Here is a 27045-nt window from a genome sequence, read left to right on the forward strand (position 1 = left end):
AGGGAAAGTATTATTAATTTATTTCATTGCCGACAAGAGGCCGATGGCTCAAGAACACAATTGCTGATGATATACTAAAACAAAGGTCCAACATGCATCATGTAGGCCCATGTTGTCATTATAGAGAATGGTCTTTTCTCAACTTGTACCCAGAGGAAGATATCTGGTATTTACTTCCGCCACGTTTTCCGCACTGGAAGACAGTATGAATTTACCGTGAGAGCTTGGTATTACAGAATGCAACGTGTCATTTCATGCCACTTATTAATAACGGGTATCAAATTCAAATTGGCCTCCGGGATCGTCCAAATAAACGGGTGGTGAGAGCTACTACATATACGCCCCCCCCCCCCCCCCCACCACCAATCCCCAGATCCCCAGATACACAGCAAACTACATCATAAGCGAGAGGCATCGATGCATAACCAGCCATGAGTAATAATAATTACAAAGCGCATTGTTGTTGCTATCGAACGTGCCAGAGCTCTTGACTGTTGTACTGTGTGTGTAGGCTTTTTGACTGGCCGGGCGCCATATTGTATGTTGTCGCCTGCTGGAAATTTTGTTATAACTGACAGTAATGTGGGTGGCTGGCTATTTCTTGTATTGCACCTTTCCAGTTGAAGGATACACTCTCATCGTGTCATCCTCCTCCCGTTTGTATAACTCCTAGCTCGAACCCCCGACTGTGTCTCAATGCGAAATTTCACCGAAAACATCCCTGCTAATGCAAGCGGCAAATGAAAAACGTCGGCAATAATGTATTGAAAAACGTTCGTCATCGACACACACCCCTCTTTGGGAGAATGGTATCAACCAGCTCTTAATTTGATGGAAAATCGAAACATGGTGGTTCGTCATGGTCGCATCCAATTTGTACACAGATCATTATGAAAACCGGGGGCAGTTTATTCAGCGTCTGGTGGCCATAAATTTACATAAAATGATGTCAACATTACTCTACGTCAACTTCAAGCCTTGTATACGACAAATAATGTCTTATTTTCATGGTGACATTTATTGAGGAGATATTGACCAAAAGATGGACGAAGGGTTTTGCTGAATCTCGAAGGACAATCAACGAAGACTGTATCCAGCTCCTGAGGAACGACTTCCTCTTTGCATGCTCTTTGGCATCTACGGATTGGTGTGATAGGTGAGTGAATGTAAATTACTATTCATTTGTTTGTTTTTTTTTGTATGCTGCGGTATTTTTAACGACACCTTTAATTTTTGGAAGGCAGTGTTTGTTTTTCGTTCCCCTGGGAATAAGCTTATGTGAAACCTTAATTTTTGAAGTGTTTGTTTTCCGTTCACTAAATACGGGAAGAAATAATACGTCAGTTCTAATGTAAAGGCTCATCTAACAGAGAAGACTAAGAATAGAATGATTATGTGTAAACACAAAATCATTTTGTAAAAACTAACTGACATTATTTTATTTTCTGGAAAGGATGCTGACTGAATGTTCACTCATGCTGACTGAATGTTCACACATTATGAGCCCCAAAAAATCATCTATCCAAATAAGAGTGTTTGGTTGTTTGTTTATTTAGTGTAGTATTTATTTATTATTATTTTATTTATTGTTTATTTATTTATTTATTTATATTTTTTTTTTTTTTTGGGGGGGGGGGTTTCACCATGAGTGAAAAATAATTATTTGCGATCTGGTGATAAAACATCTCACCGTTTTTTTTTCCATTGGGATTACACATCTAAATCTATTTTATAAAATAGGCCATGCAGTATGTATTCTAATCGAATCGTTGAGTAAAGCATATTAGGTCAACTATGGCACTTCAGAGGGAGCCATTTCTCACAATGTTTTATACCATCAACCTCTACACATTACTCGTCACCGAGAAAGGTTTTACGCTAATAATTATTTTGAGTAATTACCAATAGTGTCCACTGCCTTTAACTCTAGATGAACCATGTATGAATTAGACCCCCCCCCCCCAACCGTGCTCTAACCAGTCCCACCTCAACCATCAACCAACTCGCAACTCGTACCAGCTTGCACACCGAACAACAATGTAACAGCCCTCTCACTTATTAAAGCCATTATACACTTTCGGTACAGAAAAGAAGAAAAATAGATTTACAAATAACTTACAGGGTTTTCAGAAGGTAATGGTGAAAGACTTCTCTTGAAATATTATTCCATGAAATGCTTTTATTACTTTTTGAGAAAACATTAAAACAATATCAATTCTCGATAGCGAGAATTACGGATTTATTTTAAACACATGTCATGACACGGCAAAACGTACGGAAACAAGAGTGGGTTTCCCCGTTATTTTCTCCCGACTTTGATGACCGATTGAGGCTAAATTTTCACAGGTTTGTTATTTTATATATAAGTTGTGATACACGAAGTGTGGGACTTGGACAATACTGTTTACCGAAAGTGTACAATGGCTTTAATAGTACTCCCGAAGCTCTATTATATTGTAAAGTGTAACTTAAGTGAAACCAGTCAAACCCTCCATAGAACCATGGAGGTGGAAGATAGAACCGGGGAAGATAGAACGCAGACGAGGAGATGCTCCTAAAAGATTCCCTCCCCCCCCCCCCCCCCCCCGGCTGCGTTTTTTTTTTTTTTTTTTTTGCAAAACGACTTTGCAATATTTTGTTCCCCTTTCCGTCAAAGTTTGCTTTTTCCGTCAAAATTACGTCATAATGAAATTGACCTGCTCTTTTACCAGATCATTGCGATGTCGATTGGGGGGGGGGGGGGGGGCAGCCCCGGCCCCACCCGCCTCACGCATCCCCCCCCCAAGCCCAACATTTTGGTTTGTCCCAATCAATTACATGACAAAGCGATGTTGTGTGTATGTGTGTGTGTGGTGGGGGGGGGGGGGGGGGGTTACCGTCAGAATTCAAAACAAATATATATCTTTTTCTCAGACAGTGGGCATGTTGTGTTCATAGAGAGTAAAAAGATAGCAAAGAATTTCCTTGGCTCTTCCCACAACATGTGATGCAAAATAAATCCCGTTCACATTGGCGTTAGGCAACGATCACTAGTATTATACGCGTTTCATTCTGGTGACGTGTGTTGGGTATAATTATTTTATTTCCCGCCAGGTCGCTGAGCACACATGCAGGGTTACAAAATGGCGACCGAAATAAATTAACAATCCTGGTTAGAGTAACGGAATGATAAAATAAGTGTTAAGTGGTTCGTGTAACTACCGTCGGCCATCTGTGTAAATGCTGAACGGATCAATGAAGAATGTGGTCTCACTCAGGTATACGGCAATAATATTACTATTTATTATTATTACCATCTGAAAGAGGCAGTCTGGACACATTTTACACTCAAATTTTATTGGGTGCATAAAAACCTACCTAACGAGCAACGGAGAGATGGTGTTGGTATGAAATATTGTGAGAAACGGCTCCCTCTACTACTAGTAACGTATAAGAAAGAGGTATAATCACACTCAAATAACTATCGAATGCAGTGGACACTATTGGTAATATTTTATAATAATTATTAGCATAAAATCTTTCTTGGTAACGAAGTAATGGGGAAAAGTCGATAGTATAAAACAATGTGAGAAACGGCTTCCTCTGACGGTGACGAATTTTTAAGGGAAGGTATACGTAAATGGCAAACTTTTTTTTTCTGGATAAAACCCTACTGCAGCTTTTCAATGATAAGGCATTTTATAGAAACTTATCTGAGGCATTATTGTGGTTATGTTTGAATTTGAGAAGCGTTGCTGCAGTAACGCTTCCCAGATTGTGTTTCGTCTATCCGGATTCATAGAACATCACTCACTTCATATCATTGAAAATAATTACCATATTTCGCAAAAGCAACAGTAAGAACTGGTCACAATCGTTCACATTCAGCATGTGTAAAAAGCCTATAATGGATACGTTTGTTGTTAAATATCTCTTCTCACCTGGTGTATCCCATAATGTTCATAACAATAATAACAAACCAGTGCATTATTTTGCGCTCAATATTGGTCAGCGAATTTGCAAAAGAAAAATGAAAGAAAAAACACCCTTTATGCTGATTTTTGTTTTCTTTCAGTTATCCAATAGTGTCCAGTGTCTTAAGATTGGTGAAATTGTACTAATGTAAGGCCATACTATAGTCATAGTCTACAAAATAATATCCACAATATTAATGTAATAGAATGACTGAAACAAAGCGGAGTCATTTGCGCGAAAATGAACTTAGTTTGATACAATATAGCAGCTCAATAAAAATCCTTAGTTTGAATGAATTACAATTATTGAATGTGTTCATGCAACTGAGTTTGATTTTGCTGAAATTGGCTGGAAAAAAATATATGCACATCAAACATCTCCGGAAAAAGTACGGGATGTGTATTATTTTGTTGCTTGTAGGAGAGCAATCCGCTTAATTTTGTGGAGCATTTTAATGTTGTAGAGGCATTTTCTGCACTAGCCGGCTGCTTTATTTCATGCAATTATTTTTGGTCCTGTGTGTATTATTTTTTTCCGGTGCTTTGCTTTCAACATTGTTGCTTTCGTGGTTTCTTCTCCTTCTTAGATGCTTAGGAGGACTGGGTGGCCATTGGCCTCTTTAGAAAACCGTCCCCAATATTCATGTCTGTTTCTAGCTAAATGCTCTGCCCCATGAAGTGGAATGTTGGTATCATCCTGAAAATGGGTTTGACCACGCATTATTATTTCCTTATTTTCTAGACAGTGTGTTAAAAACCGTACAAAATCAAACATGGCGTCGAGGTTTGCTGACGTCACCAGCCATCCTGAAGATATAGAACCGTAAGTTTAATTACATTCGTTTTTAGAACCTCCATACTGATATCGGGTGCATGTGCATCATAAGCTCACTAGGATTTGCCTGGATTGAGGAAAGAAAAAGCTTGTTGCGCGTAGGCCTGGGCGAATAATTCGAATATCCGGTTAATGGCGAATAGGTTTTCCTATCCGTAACCGCGAATGCCTTTTTTTTCTTAACCGGATATCCGCATAGGGCGCGAATAGCTATTTATAAACCGGATAGTTCTGTAATTACAACCAAGTAACCGGATATTCTTTAATATCCGAATATCCGCGGACGTCGGGCGACAACTGACATGAATGTTTTGTCTGAATCCTAATGAAACTTCTATTAAGACAGCATAAAACAGCATAAATTAAGTATTTAACTATGCTCACCTCCGTGAAGAGTCAAAACAATGACATTTCTGACGTAATTTGTTCAAAGATTACAAAAGTTTTCCTTCACGTAGAGTCATCCACGATCAAAAGAAAAAGCAAATCGCCATCTTTAAATTAGATCCGGTCATTTTTATGAATGAACCGAGTGACACTGTCTAAAACTAATATCAATCCGCCCAGAAGATCTCATTCACGAACGAACAGCGCCCTCTAGCGACAAAAAAAAATATTTTTCTAAATATTTTTTTTTTTTTTTTTTTTTTTATAGCGCCCTCTAGCGGCGAAAAAACTATTCGAATATCCGGTTAATTTCGGATAGTTGGCCAGCGGTATCCGAATAACAAAATTTCACTATTCGCCCAGCACTAGTTGCGCGGCCCCTGGGGAAACTGTTAAGTTTTTCATAAACGTATTTCTTTTTAGACTGGAGGTTGTTAGACTTAGTTCCTAATCTATAATCAGGTTTTTTTTTCGGATCAGCCTGAATCGCCTGAAATAGCGCCCTCTTGTGCATTGAATGCCCGATGCTGAGAAGAACTGCGATCTCAGACTTGAAGTAGTATAGTGGGGTGTCATAATAGACCCATCAATGCAGTCGCGATAGACCCATTACATCAACGCAGTCGCGATAGAGGATGATGGATGGATGATTAAGGTGGAGTTCAAGCTTTTGGTGTATCACTCTAAAAATTGGAGGGCCGGGGACCGATAGGCCTACATAGTTTTTTGGTTTTTTTTCAATCTTCTAGATTTTTAAATGCTAAGGATTAATTTATTTGTTGTTATAATTGAATTTTAATTGCTAAAGATTTAAAATCTTAAAAATGGATTGGTCACCCATGAAAATCCTCTAGATTAAAGGAACACGTTGTCTTGGATCGGTCGAGTTGGTCTTTGAAAAGCGTTTGTAACCGTTTTTTTTTTAAATGTATATGGGTAGAAAGATTTTGTAAAAGTAGAATACAATGATCCACACAAACATGTCTCAAAATTGCGTGGTTTTCCTTTTACCTCGTCGACTAATACGTCGGCCATTTATGGGGGTCAAAATTTTGACTCCCATAAATGGCCAACCATGTTAGTTCACACAGTAGAAGGAAAACCATGCAATTTGGAGGCAAACTTGTGTGGATCCTTGTATTTTACTTTTAAAACATCTTTCCAACCATATGCATTTAAAATAACGGTTAGAAACGTTTTTGTTTTGACCAACTCGTCCGATCCAAGGCAACGTGTTTCTTTAACTTTGACACCATTCCTAGTGCACACATGTGTGTGTTTGGCTCAGACATTATTATTTTGACGTGGATTTTTCGAATTTCCTTGCGCGCAACTATTCAAAATTCAGTGTGACAAAATTGCTTGTAGTTTACTTGATGTATGCATGGAGGTAGAAATGCCATTGAGAAGATGGCTTTTCAGCCAACTTTTTGAGACCAAACCACTTGGCCTTTGTGTAAAATCCTGAGAAATCTGATAATAATATTATTTTGACATCTCAATTTTCATCAAGTTAAAGTAAACGAGAAATAGCCATGGCTATGCCTGGGCTTGTATTCTTTTTTTGTTCATTCAATTCACTGCATCTGAAAAAGAAACACAACTTGTCCGACAAGGTTTTTTTTCAACCACTATTCTCTTGCAACTCGAAAACCAATTAAAAACCTGTGTGAAAAAAAAAACCGAAAACAAAACATCTAAACCACCAAACAAGCTGTGCTTTCAACGATCGAATTTCTAAATGCCGCCCTCTGTTGGTTCAAACGTGGTCGATCAAATTAATTATACGGCTCACACATGGGTGATTTGATACAAAACGTCTCACACGTACCCATCCGCATTGTGTTTAGTTCAGAAGACAGAGACATGAAATAGTTAAGTGTAGCTAACTGTAGCTACTGAAATGTCACACACGTTTACGTTTGTTTTTTTATCGCGATAAAGAAGTGTCTGTGAGGAGGTGTGTTTGTGGCGGGTGGTGGTTTATGTCTTCCTCCATGGTTAGTCAGTCGTGGTCGGACACACTTTCCTAGCTGACACTCTCTGGTGAATGAATAAACAAATTTCGTGTATCCATCTTTTATGAGCTATTCAGCCAAACACCGTTCATGAATTTTATTGCCAGGGTGGTGAAATTTCGCCGGGGACTGTCAAGCGATAGTTCGGCACCGGGAGGAGACCCTGGGAGTTACGAGGATGTGGACCTCGGGACGTTGGGGTCTGACAGCATGAAGGCTGCAGGGAAAGAGCGACGAAACACGGCCGAGCTGGCCAGCGGGTTCGGTAGCATCGTCGGTGACGTGGGAGAAGTGGACCCTAACGCTTTGACTCTCTGTGAAGGTTGGTTTATTTATTCGTCATACTACGGACATTTGATAGGCTATGATGATTTAATATTTATAAAAAATAGCCAACAGTACTATAAAAAAAAAAAATTCATTTTCTATAGACTATTTCTTATTTGTTCGTAAATATTTTGACAAATTGCACTAAAATAATAATAGGCCTACATCAGTCATTATCAAGTACGAAACACAAAATGTCAACAGTTTGTTGTTAATTAGTACAGTGCCACTGGGTGTTATGTTTGATTTTATTTGATTAGAAAAGAGTTTTTTGGGTTTTTTTGCTGTTTTTCTTCAAGAAAGCATTTTTTGCATAGTTCCTTTGCAATGAAACTTTTAGGGATGAAAGGTATTGGTGGACTCATAATCCTGAAACAATGACGTCATGATGACATCAGCTGTCACATGACGTCATTTTGAAGGTAATTAATTTGAACATTTTGAAAAATCTACTTTAAATCAGCCACAAGAGACAGTAGTTTTTCTTTTACGGAATTGCGTTGGACAAAATTAGGTCTTCATTTTATTTTGTGTGCGTGCTGACCTCACATGACCTCTATTTTCGGCTGAAACCTGAAGTGCCTTCTTTATATTCAAAAGTAGCAAAAGTTATAGAGTTGCTTTCAACGATGTTAGTGTTTTAAAAAAAAAATATTGATAATGTCACAATACATTAGAGCGCCCTTCAGCAGCATTTAAAACTCTTCAAATTAGACTTTAGAAGATGTGTGTGGTGAAGTTTCGTGTAACAACTTCAAACTTTACTGTCAGACAGGTACACTTCAAAGTTTCAGATCATTGATGTCATCAGGGGTCACGTGACGTGGCATTAAAGGTGCAACTTCTTGAAGTTGTGTAAATCCTGAAGGATGTAATTAAGTTGAAACTTTGTAGGTTGTTAGATATTGGCCAGTTCTTGTGAATTGTGAATGATGATGTCATCACATATTCTATATATTATTTTTTATGATTTATTTTTTATTTTTGCATCTTTAGGCCTAAGTCATAAATTGCTAACTGCACATGGTATAAATATAATCTAAAATCCTATTTAAATAGGCTAAATTTGATAGGTCATAATTGCTTTGAATACAAAAGGAATTTCATTCATTTTAGAAATTGGAAAATGTTATGAACGAAAAATACAATCATATAAGTTTATTATTGTTATTATTACTAAAATAGCCTAAACCACAAAAAGCAAAAGAAAGGAAAAACAATTAGGAAAATAGTTTAAAAAAATTGAATTGAGAAAAATTACAATTTTGAATCGGTATTCACAGTTTTTAACAATGCTAATATCCTGTACTTAGAAAGTCTTTTATTTTAATAGAGGAAAACGCTTACATAGTTAAAAAAGAAAAAAAGAAGAAAAAAAGGAACTCGTTGCCTTGGATCGCTCGAGTTGGTTTTTGAAAAGCGTTAAAATGCATCGTTTTAAAAGTATGATCCACACAATATGCCTCGAAATTGAGTGGTTTTCCCTTTTTGCTTTGCGAAACTTTCATCCATTTATTGGAGTAAAACAATTGGCTCCAAGAAATGGCCGAGCATGTCAGTCGATGAGGTAAAAGGAAACCACGCAATTTCGAGGCATATTTGTGTAGATCATTGTATTCTACTTTTAAAACATCTTTCCAACCATGCATTTAATAGCAAACGGTTACAATGCTTTCCAAAGACCTAGTCGACTGATCCAAGGCAACATGTTCCTTTAAGCAGAAGCTGGCAAAGGCACACTTTAAAGTAAGGACTGTAGTTCTGATTATTGTGTGTACAATTTATTATCCAATTCACAATAGCCTGAGGCTTATCCAGCAAAACCTAATATAGGGTATGGATGTACACAGCATGCACAGCTGTTGGAGAATTGTAACACAAGTGCATGGTCAATCAACAAATGCATCAATACTGTTTTCTTATGGGTGTCAGTGGTTTATGAAAAAAACATCAATTCAGAACAGGCTTTTAAATGCATATCATTTGAAGGGATGTGTGGAGCGAGAATAAAATTTTGGATTTTTGTTGATTCTGTAAATAAGATTTTGAATCAGTTAGGCCTCAGAAGTGATTAGTAGGCCGGGTGCACAGCCTTTTCAAAGACATCAGTGCACAGCTCTGATTACTGCCGAATTCTGCGCAACTGCGATCATTATTCTTCGCTAACTTTGCAAGTGCTGAATTTTTATTCAGTTCTGAATTGGTCTCAACGTTTCGACTAGCTTGCTCTAGTCATCGTCAGGATGACTAGAGCAAGCTAGTCGAAACGTTGAGACCAATTTAGAACTGACTCCGCGGCAGTACAGTTAATTACAATAAGCTTAAGTAGTCGTCCAGTCTATTTTCTATACCATCCCCCCTGGTTATAGTTAAAAAAACAGGACAGTTTTTTTCAGAACTGAGAAGTCTCCCGAACCTCCGATTATAATAAAGCAAGACAGTTCCCTAAGAACAACTCTACCTGGCAAGTAGATACACACATGGTGTTACCGCAAACCAACACATTGATACCTCACCATGCAATGCCTCAAATCCTATATAATATAAGAACAATCATAAGAAGTCTCAAAAGCTTTTAACAGTATAGGGGAAAGTTGTATGGTTAATTCCTAAACTTAAAAGACATAATTAGCAATGATTGTGTGAACACAGGGAAGCCTAAATATGAAAATGGACTCTCCCGAATTCAGTGTTGGAAGGGCAAGGGCACCAAGGCATTTATATCCTTGGTAAAGGCACCTTACAATAAGGAAATTGTAAATTTCTACTGGAACATTTCAATCGCCTTCGTTGCCTCTGTGCCAGGCCTGCACACATAGTGTTAAATACTGCAAACCAATTGATACATCAAATCCCATAAACCCACCATGTTTGTTCTGGTTTTCAAGGACATTTCTTTGTAATCAATTGGTTTATGCAATGAGCTACTCTGGTTTGTTGTTGTTGCAGTGTCCCTATTGGTTTTGTAAGTACAAATTTTAACAGGTATTTCTTTGGTCTTGCACACCACCCGGCCAGATCCTTTCCCTCTTTACCAAATAATAAATAATAATAATAATCGCATAAAAGGACATTTGTACGATGTAGCCCCTGTTACAAAAGTTTCAAAGCGCTGCAGTAAAAGAGCTCAGAAATTTTGTTCCTCAAATTCAAATGGGTAATTTGAATTTTGTGAATGGAAACAAAATCATCAATATAAACCACAAGGGAAACTAACTGGGTAATAAAATAATATTAATAGGTTCACAAACCACAGGAATGATGTATTACATGTATTCTTGAGTGGAAATCAGAAAATAGTCTGGTAAGTAAGGACATGTAAACAATTCTCGCTGCCACAGTAAATAATACTTGAAATTCAAACATGTTATTCCATGTGTGATTTGTTTACTGTTCAGTCCGGATTTTAAACTTTTTAAAAATTTACCCGTCTTTTGCAGTATGAGTTACCATATTTTGTGGATTCTTTTCATGGCAGATGAGTTTACTGTTGAGCAAGCAGTGGAGGCGATTGGGTTTGGCTGGTTCCAGATCAAGATATCTGCCCTTGTGGGATTCTGCTGGGTATGTCAGACTACCAATTTCGTCTCCCCTACCCCCCTTTCTCCGTCACTCCCTCCCAATCCCCCAGCCCCCTTTACCCCTTTAAATGTCAGCCTCCCAATCTAATATTCAATCACTGTTTCCCCCAAGATGGCTGATGCCGTGGAGATGATGTTACTGAGTATCATTTCTCCGGAGCTCCGCTGTCTCTGGAACCTGGACCGATGGCAAGAGGCCATGATAACAACAGTGGTCTTCATCGGGATGTTCACCAGCTCCACTCTGTGGGGGAAGATCTGTGACAAGTACGGCCGCAGGACGGTGAGTAGAAAGGGGAACACTATGTGACTTCTTATATGGCGCTCATATCTGTCACTCAGTGACGCTTAAGACGCCTTAAAGACAGTGGACACTATTGGTTATTGTCAAAGACCAGTCTTCTTACACCCTTGTCACACAAAGTTGTGTGCGTTTAGATGGTTGATTTCGAGACCTCAAATTCTAAATCTGAGGTCTCTAAATCAAATTTGTGGAAAATTACTTCTTTCTCGAAAACTATGGCACTTCAGAGGGAGCCGTTTCTCACAATGTTTTATACCATCAACCTCTCCCCATTACTCGTCACCAAGAAAGGTTTTATGCTAATAATTATTTTGAGTACATTGTAAGTACCAATAGTGTCCACTGCCTTTAACTTCAGTATTTTTCTGCAAGGTATGTGGGACTCCATTTGAATTACGAGGCCTGGTACTCCTTTAAGCATGTTAGGATGTAATTGTTATTACAAGGTATTTGGTGCAATATGCTGCCAATCAAACCAGGAACATCAGGGCGAACCCCTTCTCTTTTCAATAAGTGCACTGTTTTTGGTTTTTTTTACGTGTACACAACCCACAGGACCAATGGCTTTACGTCCCATCCGTCTATTTCTAAATGATTATGAATTGGTCAACGGAAAATTGTGATTTAGTAAACTAGACATCTCTTTTTCTAGTTATTGTGAAATCAGTTTATAGCTTGGCTGTATTTGAATCCAAAACCTTGTGATTGCAAGTCCGGCAGTCCAACCACACGGCCACCACACTTAGTTTTTATTATGCATCAAAACTCAACGCAGAAATAAGATTCAAGACCTTGGATATTACTTTCTAAGCAGAACCTCTTTATAACAGTGTTATATAAGATTCATAAATACCTCAGACAGTTTCGCTATTCCTATTGGTAGAGAGCGCGTCACGTGGGGGTGTTTAAACCATTGATAATGACCAGTGTTTATAACCGGTTGTCCGCGCTTGATGCAAGACGTTTCTTGTTACGGGCGATGCAGGCGCTGTCTGTGATTTGGCCAAGCTGTGTGTGAAAGAAAAACCAGCGAATATGCAAAGACTATACCCGCATGCGCACGAACGGAACCGGAAAACACACGCCTACGGACATCGTACATGTACATTCAACACTTATACCGAACATTCCATGGAGGTGGAAACATACAGAGCTGAAGCACTCGGAAACGGATAAGTTTTACAGAGTTTCTTACTTTATTACGCCTTTTAACCAAAAAGATTTTATGAATGGGAATCAAAGTGTGTTGAATCGGTTTTCAACTAGTGGTTTAAACCCGCCGGGGCCTGGTTCTTGATAATTTACCTCGACTTCGTCTCGGTAAAATTATCAAGAACCAGGCCTCGTTGGGATTAAACCACTAGTTGAAAACCTCTTCACCACACATTGATTCCCTTAGTAAACCATAGGTTTTGTAATTATACATGTACATGTACGTCCTGAGACTCTTACAGGTATAATGCTGTCAATGTTATAACAGTTAAGAGGATCGGACCCAAAACATAGAAACTCATCACAGAAATAAGATTCAGAACTTCAGGTGAACTTTATAAGCAGAACCTCTTTATAACTGCGACGATAGCAGTCAACCATAGTTTTTGTAATTAGGTCCTGAGACTGGCCAACGTACTCTTTCTAACAGAATGCTGTTAATGTGTATAATGTAAGAGTTCAGAGGATCTCAAAACATAGAAACTCAACACAAAAATAAGAATCAGGATGGGTCCTTCAGATTGAGCTACATAATTATAAGCAGAACTAAAAAAAAAGTACTCTTTTTTATCAAGGGTTGACTGTATGATATACCTTTCTTTTTTTACTATGATAATTTTGAGCCCGTTCATGGGTTGTAGCGCATGAACTAACTCTGTTTATTTGCAGCAGAAAGGAATAGTGCATCATTTAATGAACTGTGAGTCTGGCTTGCTTGTTGATGTAGAACGATAATTTAGTACAAGCATATTCCTCACTCAGTGTTTGTTTACCAGCTGGTGTAGTCGTCATTAGAATACAATATCTTGACAATCATAAAATGAATGTGTTTTTTGCATACCTCGTGTATGAGTGATGCATCACTGGCTAAAAGGCACTAGACACCTTTGGTAATAATTGTCAAATACCAGTATCTTCACTTGGTGTATCCCAACAAGCTTTTAAAAAATAACAAATCAGTGAAAATGTTTTGACCCAATTGTCATCAAATTTGCAACAAAATAACTAAAGAAAAACACCCTTGTTGCACAAATTTGTGTGCTTTCAGAGAAAAACACCCTTGTTGCATAAATTTGTGTGCTTTCAGATGCCTAAAGATGCTTCAGGCCTGAAGTCTTTCAATATTTGAGTAAAAAATTACCTCTTTTCTCCAAACTTTGTTTCTCATAAATCACAATGTTTTATACTATCAAAAGCTCCCCATTGCTGGTTACCAAGTAAGTTTTTATGCTAACAATTATTTTGAGTAATTACAATTGTGTCTAGTGCCTTTAATGAATGTACATTATGTTTTATCCATTTACAATTACCAAGCCAAGTACTTTGTGCAAGAGCGTTTTGTCTGCTCAAAATTGTAAAATTTATGTCACGCACGAGTTCCGAATTGTAAATTCATAAAATCTCGCATTAAACAAATCCTTCATGAATCATGCGATGTGTTTGGGGCTAAAACATTAAATTGTTTTCGCAGACAGCTAATTAAATTTGCTAAATAATATATTTTTTTTTATTTTTTTTTTTAGTTTTTTTTAAGTGTGAACATCTCATGTGCAGCTGCTGGTCAGTTGTAACTTCATCAAATTGCTTTGTAAATCTTAGTGTTTTTATTTTATTTTTTATTTTGTCTGTTTGGTGTTGTGTTTGTTTGTTGGTGTGTTTGTGTTTAAGTTATTGTTGGTGTTTGTGTTGTTTCTTTTTTGTTTGTTTGTTTGTTTGTTTGTTTGTTTGTTTGTTTGTTTGTTTGTTTGTTTCTTTGTTTGTTTCTTTGTTTGTTTCTTTGTTTGTTTGTTGTTTGTTTGTTTCTTTCTTTCTTTGTTTTACTTAATTGGGGTTTCGTGTGTTGTTCTGTTTGTGTATTCTTACTACATGTGTTTGTTTTAATGTCCGATGTGTGTTAGTGTACTTGTTGGCATTCCCTGGTCTGTTTGATGTGGGTTTCGGTGTACTTTTTTTGTCTACTTATAATAATGTTTTTATCAATATTGTGTAACTTTTAATGTTGTATATTGTTATATTTATATCCATATTTAAATTTATATTTTTACGTAGTTTTTAACGATTCCTGTAAGTGGCGGCTTTCCGCTGTTGGATGTCAATAAATAATAAATAAAAAAAATGTACATTATATTGAAAATGCTTGGGCACTGAGGTATGACGTTTTTGCCCAGGGCCTCTCTCGTGCAGGATTCAGCATTATTAAAAATACATAATTTCAGTTATTACAAAAGATAAATCTTTTTGCACTGACTGTGATGGCATACATTTTTATATGACATACAATCAATGTTGGTGCCTAGGCTTGTACAGAGCCTGGACCCTTTATAATATAAACTAATTGGTTTTAGTTTATAACAATGTTGATTGAAGAAATAAAAGTACAGTGAAAGGTATAATGCATACAGCAAAAAATAACACAAAACAATGTTTGTTTGTAATTAAACTGTTTTACACAATTTGTTTGCTATGCAGCCTTAAATACATATTGAGGGTTGATAACAACAGGAACATAATTACTTAAGAAATTACAAAACTAGATAAACTGGAATGGGTCCTTCAAGTTGCGAGAAAACGATGAAAGAAAAGACACCCTTGTTGGACGAATTTGTGTGCTTTCAGACTAGATAGGAATAAAAGACTTCTAGCTAGAAGTCTTTTATTATTTTAGTGAGATATTAAAAAAACTATGTTACTCCAGAGGGAGTCTTTTCCACAATGTTTTATACTATCATCAGCTCTCCAATGCTCATTACCAAGTGAGTTTTAAAGTTAATATTTGTTTTGAGTAATTACCAAACGGGTACCTTCCCTTTAATTTGTCCACCCTGGACGGCGAGAAATAAACATTCATGAAGTATTACCTTACAATCTTACATTGCGTTGTAAGATTTTACAGACTCACTTGAAGAAGGAGTCACGATAAAGACGTTTTATGGGAATGTATTAGTTTACGCTTTGGCCAGGAACAGCAGGACGTGTTACCATAGTAACCACATAAAAAGGGAATCAGGATGTAAGGGTTGCCCGGTGTGGAAATGTCAATGATGAGGTACTGACTACTTAGGGATATTGACGGGATCGATTCTGGAAAATACTGGGAAGGGTCTGAACAGGTAGTGTTCATAAAGAGCGGTTAAATAAGTCTGGAGTATATTGTACACTGTACTGTGTGGGGACGTGGCAATTCAAATGGACATTCAAAGATTATTGCAAACTCTCCCGAGAATTACATAGTTAATTGCCAAGATGTTAGAATTGGTCGCAATTGATAAAAGATATTTACAGATTTCTTTACCTCTGTTTCATTGTGTCTCTGTATTTTTTACCTCTTTATTCAGTGTAGGGAAGTTGTTTATAGATATTCCATGGCTGCTGCTTGTATTACATGTATTCAGCAAAAGGCCTAGGTTTGTGGACAAGTCGTCAAAATGTTTGTTGCTATGATAGCAATAAAAACACTATACACTATTGGTAATTGTCAAAGACCAGTCTTCTCACTTGGTGTATCTCAACATATGCATAAAATAATTAACAAACCTGTGAAAATTTGAGCTCAGTTGGTCGTCAAAGTTGCAAGATAATAATGAAAGATACTACACTCCTGTCACATGAAGTTGTGTGCTTTCAGATGTTTGATTTTGAGATCTCAAATTCTAAATCTGTGGTCTCGAAATCAAATTCATGGAAAATGTTTTCTTTCTCGAAAACTACTCCACTTCAGAGGGAGCCGTTTCTCACAGTGTTTTATACTATCAACAGCTCCCCATTACCCATTACCAAGTAAAGGTTTTATGGTAATAATTATTTTGACTATAATTACCAATAGTGTCCACTGCCTTTAACTGTTCTCGCAGTTCGTCATGTCGCCACTCTAGCGAAGTTCTAGCCAAACTGCTGGGTCCCACGAAAGTACTGCTCTTTGGAATACATTCCAATTTAAATGGGGAGAAGTCGGGAGCCAGCAGCCTTGCAGAGAGCAGTGTTCTTGGGAGTCTTTGATTTCACAGATCTGAGTTTTATTACGCTAACACTGCGACTTGACTATTACCGCGACAAACATTTAACGACTCGCCATGTATCCCATTCTATCAAAAGCACTCGTTATTTTTTCTAGACAGTATTCGCACAAGATTACAGATATGTATATTGTAGGGCAGGTTTTTGAATGCTGACGTCATACTGAATGCGGTCTATTTAAAGGCAGGGGACACTATTGGTAAATTTACTCAAAAAAATTATTAGCATAAAACTTTACTTGGTAACGAGTAATGGAGAGCTGATAGTATAAAACGGCTCCCTCTGAAGTGATGTAATTATCAAAGAAAGAAGTATGTTTCCATGACTTTGATTTTGAGACCTCAAGTTTATAATTTGAGGTCTCGAAATCAAGCATCTGAAACACACAACTTTGTGTGACAAGTGTGTTAAGATCTCACAACTTCTAGGACTGATTGAGCTCAAATTTTCACAGGTTGAGATACACCAAGTGAGAAGACTGGTCTTTTTTTACAATAACCAATAGTGTCCAGTGTCTTTAAAGTAGGGCCATTTCGTTTGAGCTCATTTTATTTCATTCAGTTTGTGTCAGAGCACACTTGATATCGTTCTCATTTTTAGTCATCACATGCATAATTCACTTTTCTAAATACAAATGTCTACTATGACGTACCTACATAAAAGTTTACAATTGATGAATTTATGAAATATAACAATTTACTACCCTTGACAAGGGTAGTAAATTATTTAATTTCATAAATTCTGATCTTTGAGATTAATTGACTGATCCTTAATTACTCGCGTGGAGTTGTAACAGAGCAACTATTTTTTTATGATTGTTCTTATATGATGGAACTTGCGCACACCATTTGGTGGATTCAAGTTTTTGACTCCATAAAATGGCCGACCTTGTCAGTTTGCAAAGTAAATAGACAACCACCTGAATTTCAAGGCATATTTGTGTGAAATGTTATATTTAACTTTTAAAACATCTTTCTAACAACAGTTTCAAACACTTTTCATAGACAAACTCGCTTGATTCAATGCAACTTGTTTCTTTAAGGTGGTTTAGCTTTTGTTGAAATTGAACAGGAAAACTTATTTGAATGGACTCCCAACAAATTGTCACATTATTCCAGGTTGTAGACTGTCAGCCTGTTGTTCTTTAATATATCCCAAATGCACTAATTACATCCATCAAAACAAACAAGTTCAAATCCTGTGCAGCTGCAGAATGTATCACTCAGTCATAATATAGATTTTGGGGGAAAAAAGAAACAGACATGTATGTATTTCACAAAGCTCTTCCTAACTTAGGACTAATCTTAGGACTTTTGACGAGTCCCAACCCTGCACTGTAGCATGCAGACCTTAAGATTAATCCTAAGGTAAGACGAGTTACTCGTCCTAACTCAAGATAAGACGAGTCCTAACTCTAAGTGAAATCGACGGCTGGTCATCACTTGTAGGAATGCCCCCAAAACAGGTTAAAGGCACTGGACACTACTGGTAGTTTTTTACTCAAAATAATAATTGTTAGCATAAAAAGTTACTTGGTAATTTCATCCCTAATATCAATTTAATTTTTGATTCTACTGATTTCTTTCTTTATGTTGATCTTCAGAAATTGCAGATTAGCATCGTTAACTCTTTCCTCCTAGAAAGCCTGCCCAATCTTGGCTTGATTTAATATTTCACAACATTAATATCACCAGCGTGAGTCCTTTATCGCCTCAGAAAAAAATTCATTAACTTGACATTTATCATTCTAAACTACATGGGTGGAAAAAGAGCCTGGCGGCATCTAAAGCTGCACTCACACGTTAGTGCAATATACAGTCTGTCACGAGCGGAGAGTTATAGACGTATAGTGTCTGACGGGGGAATTTTTTTTCGTGACTAGAAATGTGTGGACAGAATAACATAAAAACGTCCATATGGTCGGGTTTTAGTGGGAGTGACTTGTGTAGCTCAATCTGTCATAGTGTGTGTTGTACGCGCAGTGTGCAGTTAGTGTTAGTAATAATTTATACAGGGAGTTTCACTCAGTTGCACACTAAGAGCACATAGGAGATTAAAGCGCATTGTGACAGTTTGGCAGGGTATATTTATTCAGTTTGTAAGACCATGTGTACCTACTTTGCTGTGTAAATTTGTTCTTTTAGAACTGGTCTGACTATTTATTTTATTGCAGCAGAGTAAATTTTGGTATTCAGAAGAGGCTCTCTGAAAAGAAACAGAGCCTAAACCTCATAAAGCTGCTGAACAGCTACATTAACAGCTTACAGCATGAATTTCCATTTCAAAGCGCTGCTAACTCTAGATTCTAATCCCAAGTAATCTGTGAATTTTGTTTTTCACACACTAGCCTACTTTCCAAAGTATTGAGTATTGTACATATAGACCATGGGATGATTGCTAGAATTGTTCCAAACCGTAGTCCCCACTTTTGGACCACGCAATTTGTGTATGTAGGCAGTGGTAGGTATACAAAAATCCATTACTTGCTGTTGCTTGGCGAAAATCCTGCACCGAATCCCGAAAAGGAACAATTACGGCGACAAATAGTTATCTACAAATCCTCGGAAGCCTGTGTGTGGGTGACGTCATTCGAAGCATTATCGTGTTTCGTTCCCACACTGTACCATTATAACATACAGAGTATTTCTTCAAACCCCTGAATAAAAGGATGTCGACTCACAGGCTCGTTCGAAAAAACTACAACTTATCACACAAGCGCGAGTGGAATACGAACAAATAGTGCGTCTGCATCTAACTCAGCTGCGCGCGTGATAATAAAAATGTAACACACGCACGTCGTAGCAACGAAAAACAAATGGCATTGTACTTGATGTTCAATCAATAAAAATCATGGGTTTTTGTTGTAAGCCTTTGCATGTTAATCGGACAGAAAAGGGGACAATTTACATAGTTCACATTAAACACTTGGGAAAAGGTTCTTGCACTGCCGTGAACAATTGGTAAATAGTCCCAGTGTATACAGCCAGTATCAAAAAATACTGTTTTTGACCTAAAATGACCCAAAAACTGGTCTGTTCACGAACTGTGCAGTTTTACAGCTTAGCAACAACCAAATTCGGATTCAGTAACATTGAAAACCCTTGTGCGTCAAATTTCATACGGTCCGGAGATGGGGACCACGGAACCCCCAAAATAGGCCCCTTTTCAATACCTATCCCATGGTCTAATGTAAGGTAAAACCAAACATTAGGCCTATATTTCTTTCTTATTTGGTTTCATTATTATGTTTCATATAACATCAAACAGCACAAGCCTCAATTAAAGGATTGATCTAAAGATGTAATAAAAACAAACAAATGTGTGGGCATATAACATGTGTAAGGCAAAAAGACCTCTAACAAAACTTACCTTAAGAATTCTATAGAACTTGTTTGTGTAGATTCTGTATAGAAATTGTATAGAATTTGTATAGAAACTGTAGAGAAAATGTATTATAGATGTTCCATAGATTTTTCCATATATTTTTTTATAGAAAATCTATGGATTTTTGTTATAGAATTTTATAGAACTTTGTATTATGGGAAACAAATAAGAATCTACACTAGAACCAGACTTGGATGGCTAAACAAAATTGTATGTGCATGTAGGGGCCTTCTTGTTGTATATTAAGGGAATCAATGTTTGGTGAAGAAGTTTTCAACTAGTGGTTTAAAGTCATTATACACTTTCGGTACAGAAAAAAAAAAAGTTCACAGATTTACAAATAATTTACAGGGTTTACAGAAGGTAATGGTGAAAGACTTCTCTTGAAATATTGTTCTATGATTGTGTGTCTTTCACTTTTCTTTTGTCTCTAATTGTTTTGAGGTATCCGGTCTCCCGGTGTTATCCAAGTTACCTATGATATTTGATTAGATTTTCTTGATGTGATTGAAGTATTTTAGAGTTTTGCGAGTATTTTTCTTTAATAGCCAAGGCTCGTTAAAATTTGTGAGGGATGTTTAGAAAATACTGGCTTCTGGCAGACTAGTCAAGAAAAGAAAACTTATTGCATTACATTCCATAGGCCTACCTTCCAATAATTTCCTCTCTAATGGAAATATTTGGGGAAATAATGGAGGATTGGAGCAAGTGAGAGTGTGTCCTTCAAACTATTTATCTGTATAAATGTCTATCGTTGTTGCTTTTTCTGCATGTTAGGCCTTTTATAGTTGTTCAGTTATTTCTATGATCTTTTGTGCTGTTTTTTATGCCATTTCCTGCCTTAAATCACTGGACACTATTGGTAAATGTCAAAGACCAGTCTTCTCACTTGGTGTACCTCAACAAACGCATACATGCACAAAATAACCAACCTGTGAAAATTTGAGCTCAATTGGTCGTCAAAGTTGCGAGATAATAATGAAAGAAAAAACACCCTTGTCACACGAAGTTGTGTGCGTTTAGATGGTTGATTTTGAGACCTCAAATTTTAAATCTGAGGTCTCGAAATCAAATTTGTGGAAAATTACTTCTTTCTCGAAAAAAATGGCACTTCAGAGGGAGCCATTTCTCACAATGTTTTATACCACCAATCTCTGCCCATTACTTGTCACCAAGAAAGGTTTTATGCTAAAAATTATGTTGAGTAATTATGACCAATAGTGTCTACTGCCTTTAATAATTATATAATAATAAATAAAGCTTATAAAGCGCCTTACATCCATGAGTGGACCCCAAGGCGCTGTACACATTAAAATAGCTTTAAAAAGAGCCCAAATATAACCAAAGAGCATAACAAATTTCTAAAAGTATGAACCACAAAATGGACCAGCCAATAATTAAAACCACACGCCTTAAAATTTAAAAAGTTTTGAAAAAGCTTAACTATAAAAACATTAGTTAAAGTTACAATACTTATAATTTGTCCATCAGAAATATACATTAACATTTTCATCAGAGGTCGATTTCACAAAGATTCAGGCAGCGTATGGCTAGTTTAAAATATTAGCTGAATATTTTTCCTGGCTTTTCACGGATTTGGGAGACATACGCCTGTTGCGACAGTTATATTTTTTACCCTTATGCTCTCCTGGGCATCCCACTGTTGTTGAACTTTAAGTTTTTAAAATACTGGTTATGTGTGTTATGTACTTGTGAATGATACTACGGAATAAATACTATTATTATTACTATTGTAACTGGGATTCAAGAACTTAACATTTGCATAAATAGAGCAATACAAAAAAGCATTAAAGGCAATAAAAGTGAAAATAGAATGGATGCCTTGACAATGATCTACAGAAATATTGATTTTGATAACATGTGGTGATGTTTAAAAACAACACACAGACAAGATGAGGCCTCTGAAACCAGCTGTTTCTGTTGACGTTCCAGCCCCAGGCCTGTACATGCTTCATTGTGGAAAGGGCAAGGGCACCAAGGTGTTTTCTCATTGGTAAAGGGCACCCTACATGTACATGTATGAGGACATTGTAAAGTTGATAATATCTACTGGAGCATTGCAAGGGCACCAAGGCAACGACCAAGGGGCATGGGGACAATCGCCTTCATTGCCTCTGTGAAGTATCATGCCTGCTGCTAGCTATTACAAGCAGTCTAACCATTAGCATAACCAGGGTCGGCATGGGGGGGGTCTCGAACCAATGCCCCTTCCCCACTATGAGATTGAAAACATACACAAATGAATGATCCGATACAACAATAGTCTTGGTGCAAGACGTTTCTCGTTTCCCTTCACGCACACCGCGGCCAATTCACCGACAGCGCGCGCACCGACTCGCCTGACGTAGTCCACTCACCGCCCCGGAGAAACGGGCGGTGAGTGGACTAAGTCAGGTGAGTTGGTGCGCGTGCTGTCGGTGAATTGGCCGCGGTATGCGTGAAAGGGAAACGAGAAACGTCTTGAACCAAGACTAATACAACAAAAGCCCCCTTGCTTGCCTCCCATACACCACTGTAGCCGAGGCTTAATCAAGCAACTCTGCAGTGTTCATGCAAAAACCTTTTAATTCATTAGGCCTGCAATACCAGGAACTCATATAGATAAAAATCTAATTACAGAGTGGTTTATACGCAAGGTTAATTTTGCCTATCTGTGATGGTTTTAATGAGACTGTGGAGGAAGGCATTTAATTGAGATTAGTGAACCTGTAACTCTGTGTTTTTATAAAATGTGCCGGTATTGTGTGTTGTTGCAAAGATGATGCTAGCTTGTTGCCTTGGTGACTGTAGTCAAGGCCATCGTAATAAATCTGGGCTGGTAGCAACCATAATATTAAAACCCTATAAAACAAGCTGGTTCGTTACATACAATAGTCCTACTAGTATTTTAATTGGGATGGAAAAGCATAACAAATTTGACTCCCATAAATGGCCGACCGTGTTAGTCGACGAGGTAAAAGGAAAACCATGCAATTTTGAAGCGTATTTGTGTGGATCATTGTATTCTACTTTTAAAACAGCTTTCCAACCATGCATATTTTAACAAACGGTTACAAATGCTGTGTACTGCCAACTCGTCCGATCCAAGGCATTGTGTCCCTTTAACTCTATCTCATTCCCTATTCAAGAAATCAGTTTGTGCTCAGTGTGGTAGTTGAGCTACAATGGCCAGAAGAGTTACAGATGAGTTTCTATCTGAGTAACAGTTTTACTCACTTTCATTCCCTGAAGCACTTGGGTTAGCTCAGTGTTGTGGTTCCGCAATGGCTGAATGAGTATAAGATAAGTTCCCACCTGCAGTGAGTAAGACTTTAACTCAATTGACTCTTCTGTGGTTTGTAGGTAGTTCAGCTATGGCTAGTGACCAACATAAGAGTCTGTCCTGAGTGTAAAAGGCAGTGGACAATATTGGTAACTACTCTAAATATTTATTAGCATTAAATCGTTCTTGGTAACAAGTAATGGGTAGCTGTGGATACTATAAAACATTGTGAGAAACGGCTCCCTCTGAAGTAGCGTAGTTTTCGAGAAAGAAGTAATTTGGTTTTGAGACCTCAGAATTAGGTTTTGAGGTCCCAAAATCAAAAATCTGAAAGCACACAACTTTGTGTGAATAGGGTGTTTTTTTCTTTCATTATTATATCGCAATTTGACGACCAATTTAGTTCAAGTTTTCACAGGTTTGTAATTTTATGCATATGTATGTTGAGATACACTATAAGTGAGAAGACTCAGGTCTTTAACAATTACCAATAGTGTCCAGTGTCTTTAACTGTTTACCTTTTTTCTATTTCTGTTATCAGGGACTCATCATGTGTTCAGTCTGGTTATTCTACTATGGCTTGATGAGTAGTTTCTCACCAACCTACATATGGATTCTCGTCTTGAGAGGCTTGGTCGGGTTCGGAGTCGGAGGCGTTCCACAATCGTGAGTCTTCTATTTATCACTTACCACTTCCTTCCTCACTTTGATCCAACAAAATCCAACACCATTGTGGTTACTCAAAACCCAAACTGTTGGTATTAATGTACCTGCCCGGCCTATACGCCTCTCTTAATATTTATGTATGACGTCATAATTCTTGCCCAAAATGAGGCTATGGGCGCACGTTCCCCATCAGGGGGCTGCGCCCATCGGACTCGGATTAGCATTGTGACGTCCCTCATGCATAAATATTAAGAAAGGCGTATATATTTAGTTTTGCAACATTGACAGGGCAAGGGCACCAAGGCATTTTCTCCTTGTTAAAAGGGCACCCCTATGAGGAAATTCTAAATTTCTACTGGAGCATTTCTTCACAGGCACCAAGGCATGATGGAGGCAATCGACTTTGTTGCCGCCGTGCAGTGTCAGGCCTGACCTGCCCCTGTAAAGCATGGTCAGTTTACTTGTGCAGTTCTCCATCCAACAGAATTGAACAAAACATGCAGACGTGTGGATTATGTCATTGGGGTCAAGGGGTCATTGAATATCATTATCATGCCTCTTGGCTGAAAAAGCCGCACGGAGAGGTGCATTTTTGACTTGAATTATTTATAACTAAATGCAAATTTTAAGCGTAAAAAGGTTATATACTGGTAGCAAATCTACCTCCATGCTAATAGGATGTCTATTTTGCCAAAAAGGTAAACAGTTAAAATATTGAGATTATCATGTAGCCCCTGTTTTAAATGGAACACTCTACAAATGGAATACGCAGTTTTGTACATACATGTACAGTGCACCCACAAATCCGTGCCTGAGGTTTTTTTTCTTATTTAAAAAAAAATCTTAAAATAAATACTCGAGCACAAACTGCAGCCATCCACACATCCATGTACAAGACTTCAAGGCAGGTTCCAGACAGTGATATTGAGGAAACTGCATAAACGAGTCTTGAAGCAATATCGGAGTACGTGGGAAGAAAAAGGAGAAGTTAAAGGAAAAGAGCACCACATTAGGAGCAAGGCAAATTGAGTGGTCAAATTACAAGTCAACTTCAGTCTGTTTTCGTAGCCTCGTTGACATTTGACTTGCTTCAGTGCATAAATGACTCAGAGTGTAGACTTGCGGTTTCGTAGGTACAGCATGTACGTACATGATGTATAGTTGAATGCAGGTGTGTGATTTTTTTCTTGGTTTCAGGATGTTTTTCTTTCTATACAAAAATCATTTAGCCTTCAAACTTTCTTGAAAGAAGTAAATCAGGCACAAATGGAAGAACAAAAATAGTTTTGTTTTTCCGGTGATGCAAAGTGTCTGTTTGTATGTAAATCTCTTAAATTATATAAATACAATCTGACCCATAAATTGAAGGCACGTTTGGCAATCATTCTTAAAATTAATGCCAATAAAAAGTTACTTGGTTTGAAATACTTGTACAGCAGCTTTAATAATAATAATAATAATACACAGTTTTTATATATAGCGCTTCACACAAAAAGCCTCAAAGCACTTTACAATAAAAAAACAATTAGAATAAAGCATTTTGAGAATAATTTTACTTTGATGTAAATGTAGTTATGGGAAAAATTTTACAAACAATGTTGTTTCTGAAAAGCTTTAATGATAGTAACATTTCTCAGATTGAGAATTTGAATTGTTGATTAGTCTTCTTGCACTCCTGCAGATGTAACGTCCTTTTGAAATTAATTGTACAGCGATATTTAAAAAAGATTTCAACAATGAAACGGTTTCAAAAACCAACTACAAATGGTATACTTTACCTTTAAACCTCCTGGGGTGGATTTCACAAAGGTAGTCCTAACTTAGGACTAGTCCTAGGCAATGCTAAGAGATAGGACTGGTCCTAAGTAATAGGACCAGTCCTATCTCTTAGCATTGCCTAGGACATAGGACCAGTCCTATCTCTTAGCATTGCCTAGGAATAGTCCTAAGTTAGGACTACCTTTGTGAAATCTACCCCTGAATTGTAACATCCGGGAGGTCCGAAGGGGAACCCAAGCCCAGAAGCCCTTTTTATTCAGGAATTTTTCAAAACATTTTAAATCTCAGCTGGGTGTGTGCAACAAAAAATATTTACTGGATAGTTACATAATTGAGTGGTTTGTTACGACTTTTCACTATTTCCAGATTTACTCAAGATCTCCTTCACCGTAAAAAAAATCTGTAAAGTCTTACAAAACTGAATCCACTGTGAAATTTACCGCACTTTACCTGGCATCCTAGCTGCAAGGTAAAGCACTGTAAATTGTTCAGATTTTTGTTACAGTGTGGAGTAGTCAAAATTAGTATTATTGATGGAAGCAAACCAATTTACCAAAGAGCAAAATAGATTGTCCACATTGCGTGCAGATTGACCAGCGCATGTATGTTGTTGGTGATCAGTCAACAAGATTAAGAAGTTATGTTTTGTTTTGTGTTTTCCTATGTAGAATAACCCTGTATTCTGAGTTTCTGCCTTCCAAGAGTAGAGGAATGTGTGTGGTGTTTACCTCAGTAAGTATTTCTACATAAAGCATGAAATGTTTACTGAATCCATCTCTGCTATTCATGACCCTTGCAGCAATGTCGTAAACGGCTACTGTCTGCAGCGGTCACCATTTTGGAAGGCAGTAGTACTCCGCACTAATAAAGTCACTTTTGCTCAAAATACACGGCTGTCAGACAAACATTTCACCACAGCTACTTGATCACTGTATCATCAACTCACGCCCAAAAAACTTGGGAAAAGTCAAACACTTTCGATATCTGGCTGTGCTCCGATATAACACACACTTTTCATATACATTGTATAGGTTTTGCCAGTTAAACCTACACAAAAGTACATGAACTCACCGTTTAAGAATAGTATGGTTTCATAGTTACGAACTTTGTGAAACATCAACGGCTGTTTTGAAGCTGTAAACGAACATTCCATTCAAAGTTCTGAAGCAACAAAATTGTAAGAACGTTGCCTGGTCAGGACTCAGGATGTAGGTTTCGCCAAGTCCTTTTTGTATTAAGCAATCGGCCGTCGCGTTTTGTTATCGAAAGAGCCCTCATGTGCAGCTGAATCGGGTACTTTTT

The 27045-nt window shown here is 37.5% G+C and overlaps 1 protein-coding gene across 1 annotated transcript in view; it reads left to right on the forward strand.

Moving 5' to 3' along the window:
* The first annotated feature begins 530 nt into the window (after positions 1–530).
* The window catches only part of LOC139938758 (synaptic vesicle 2-related protein-like), a 38352-nt gene continuing 11837 nt past the window's right edge, over positions 531–27045 (forward strand). Inside the window, exons 1-7 of the mRNA XM_071934376.1 lie at positions 531–1156; positions 4696–4776; positions 7301–7515; positions 10999–11084; positions 11214–11384; positions 23840–23964; positions 26412–26475. Of these exons, the coding sequence (XP_071790477.1) occupies positions 1008–1156; positions 4696–4776; positions 7301–7515; positions 10999–11084; positions 11214–11384; positions 23840–23964; positions 26412–26475 (891 nt within the window). The 5' untranslated portion in view covers positions 531–1007. The remainder of the gene's footprint in view (positions 1157–4695; positions 4777–7300; positions 7516–10998; positions 11085–11213; positions 11385–23839; positions 23965–26411; positions 26476–27045) is intronic.

The sequence above is a fragment of the Asterias amurensis genome, chromosome 6 (assembly GCF_032118995.1).
Source record: "Asterias amurensis chromosome 6, ASM3211899v1".
NCBI lineage: Eukaryota > Metazoa > Echinodermata > Asteroidea > Forcipulatida > Asteriidae > Asterias > Asterias amurensis.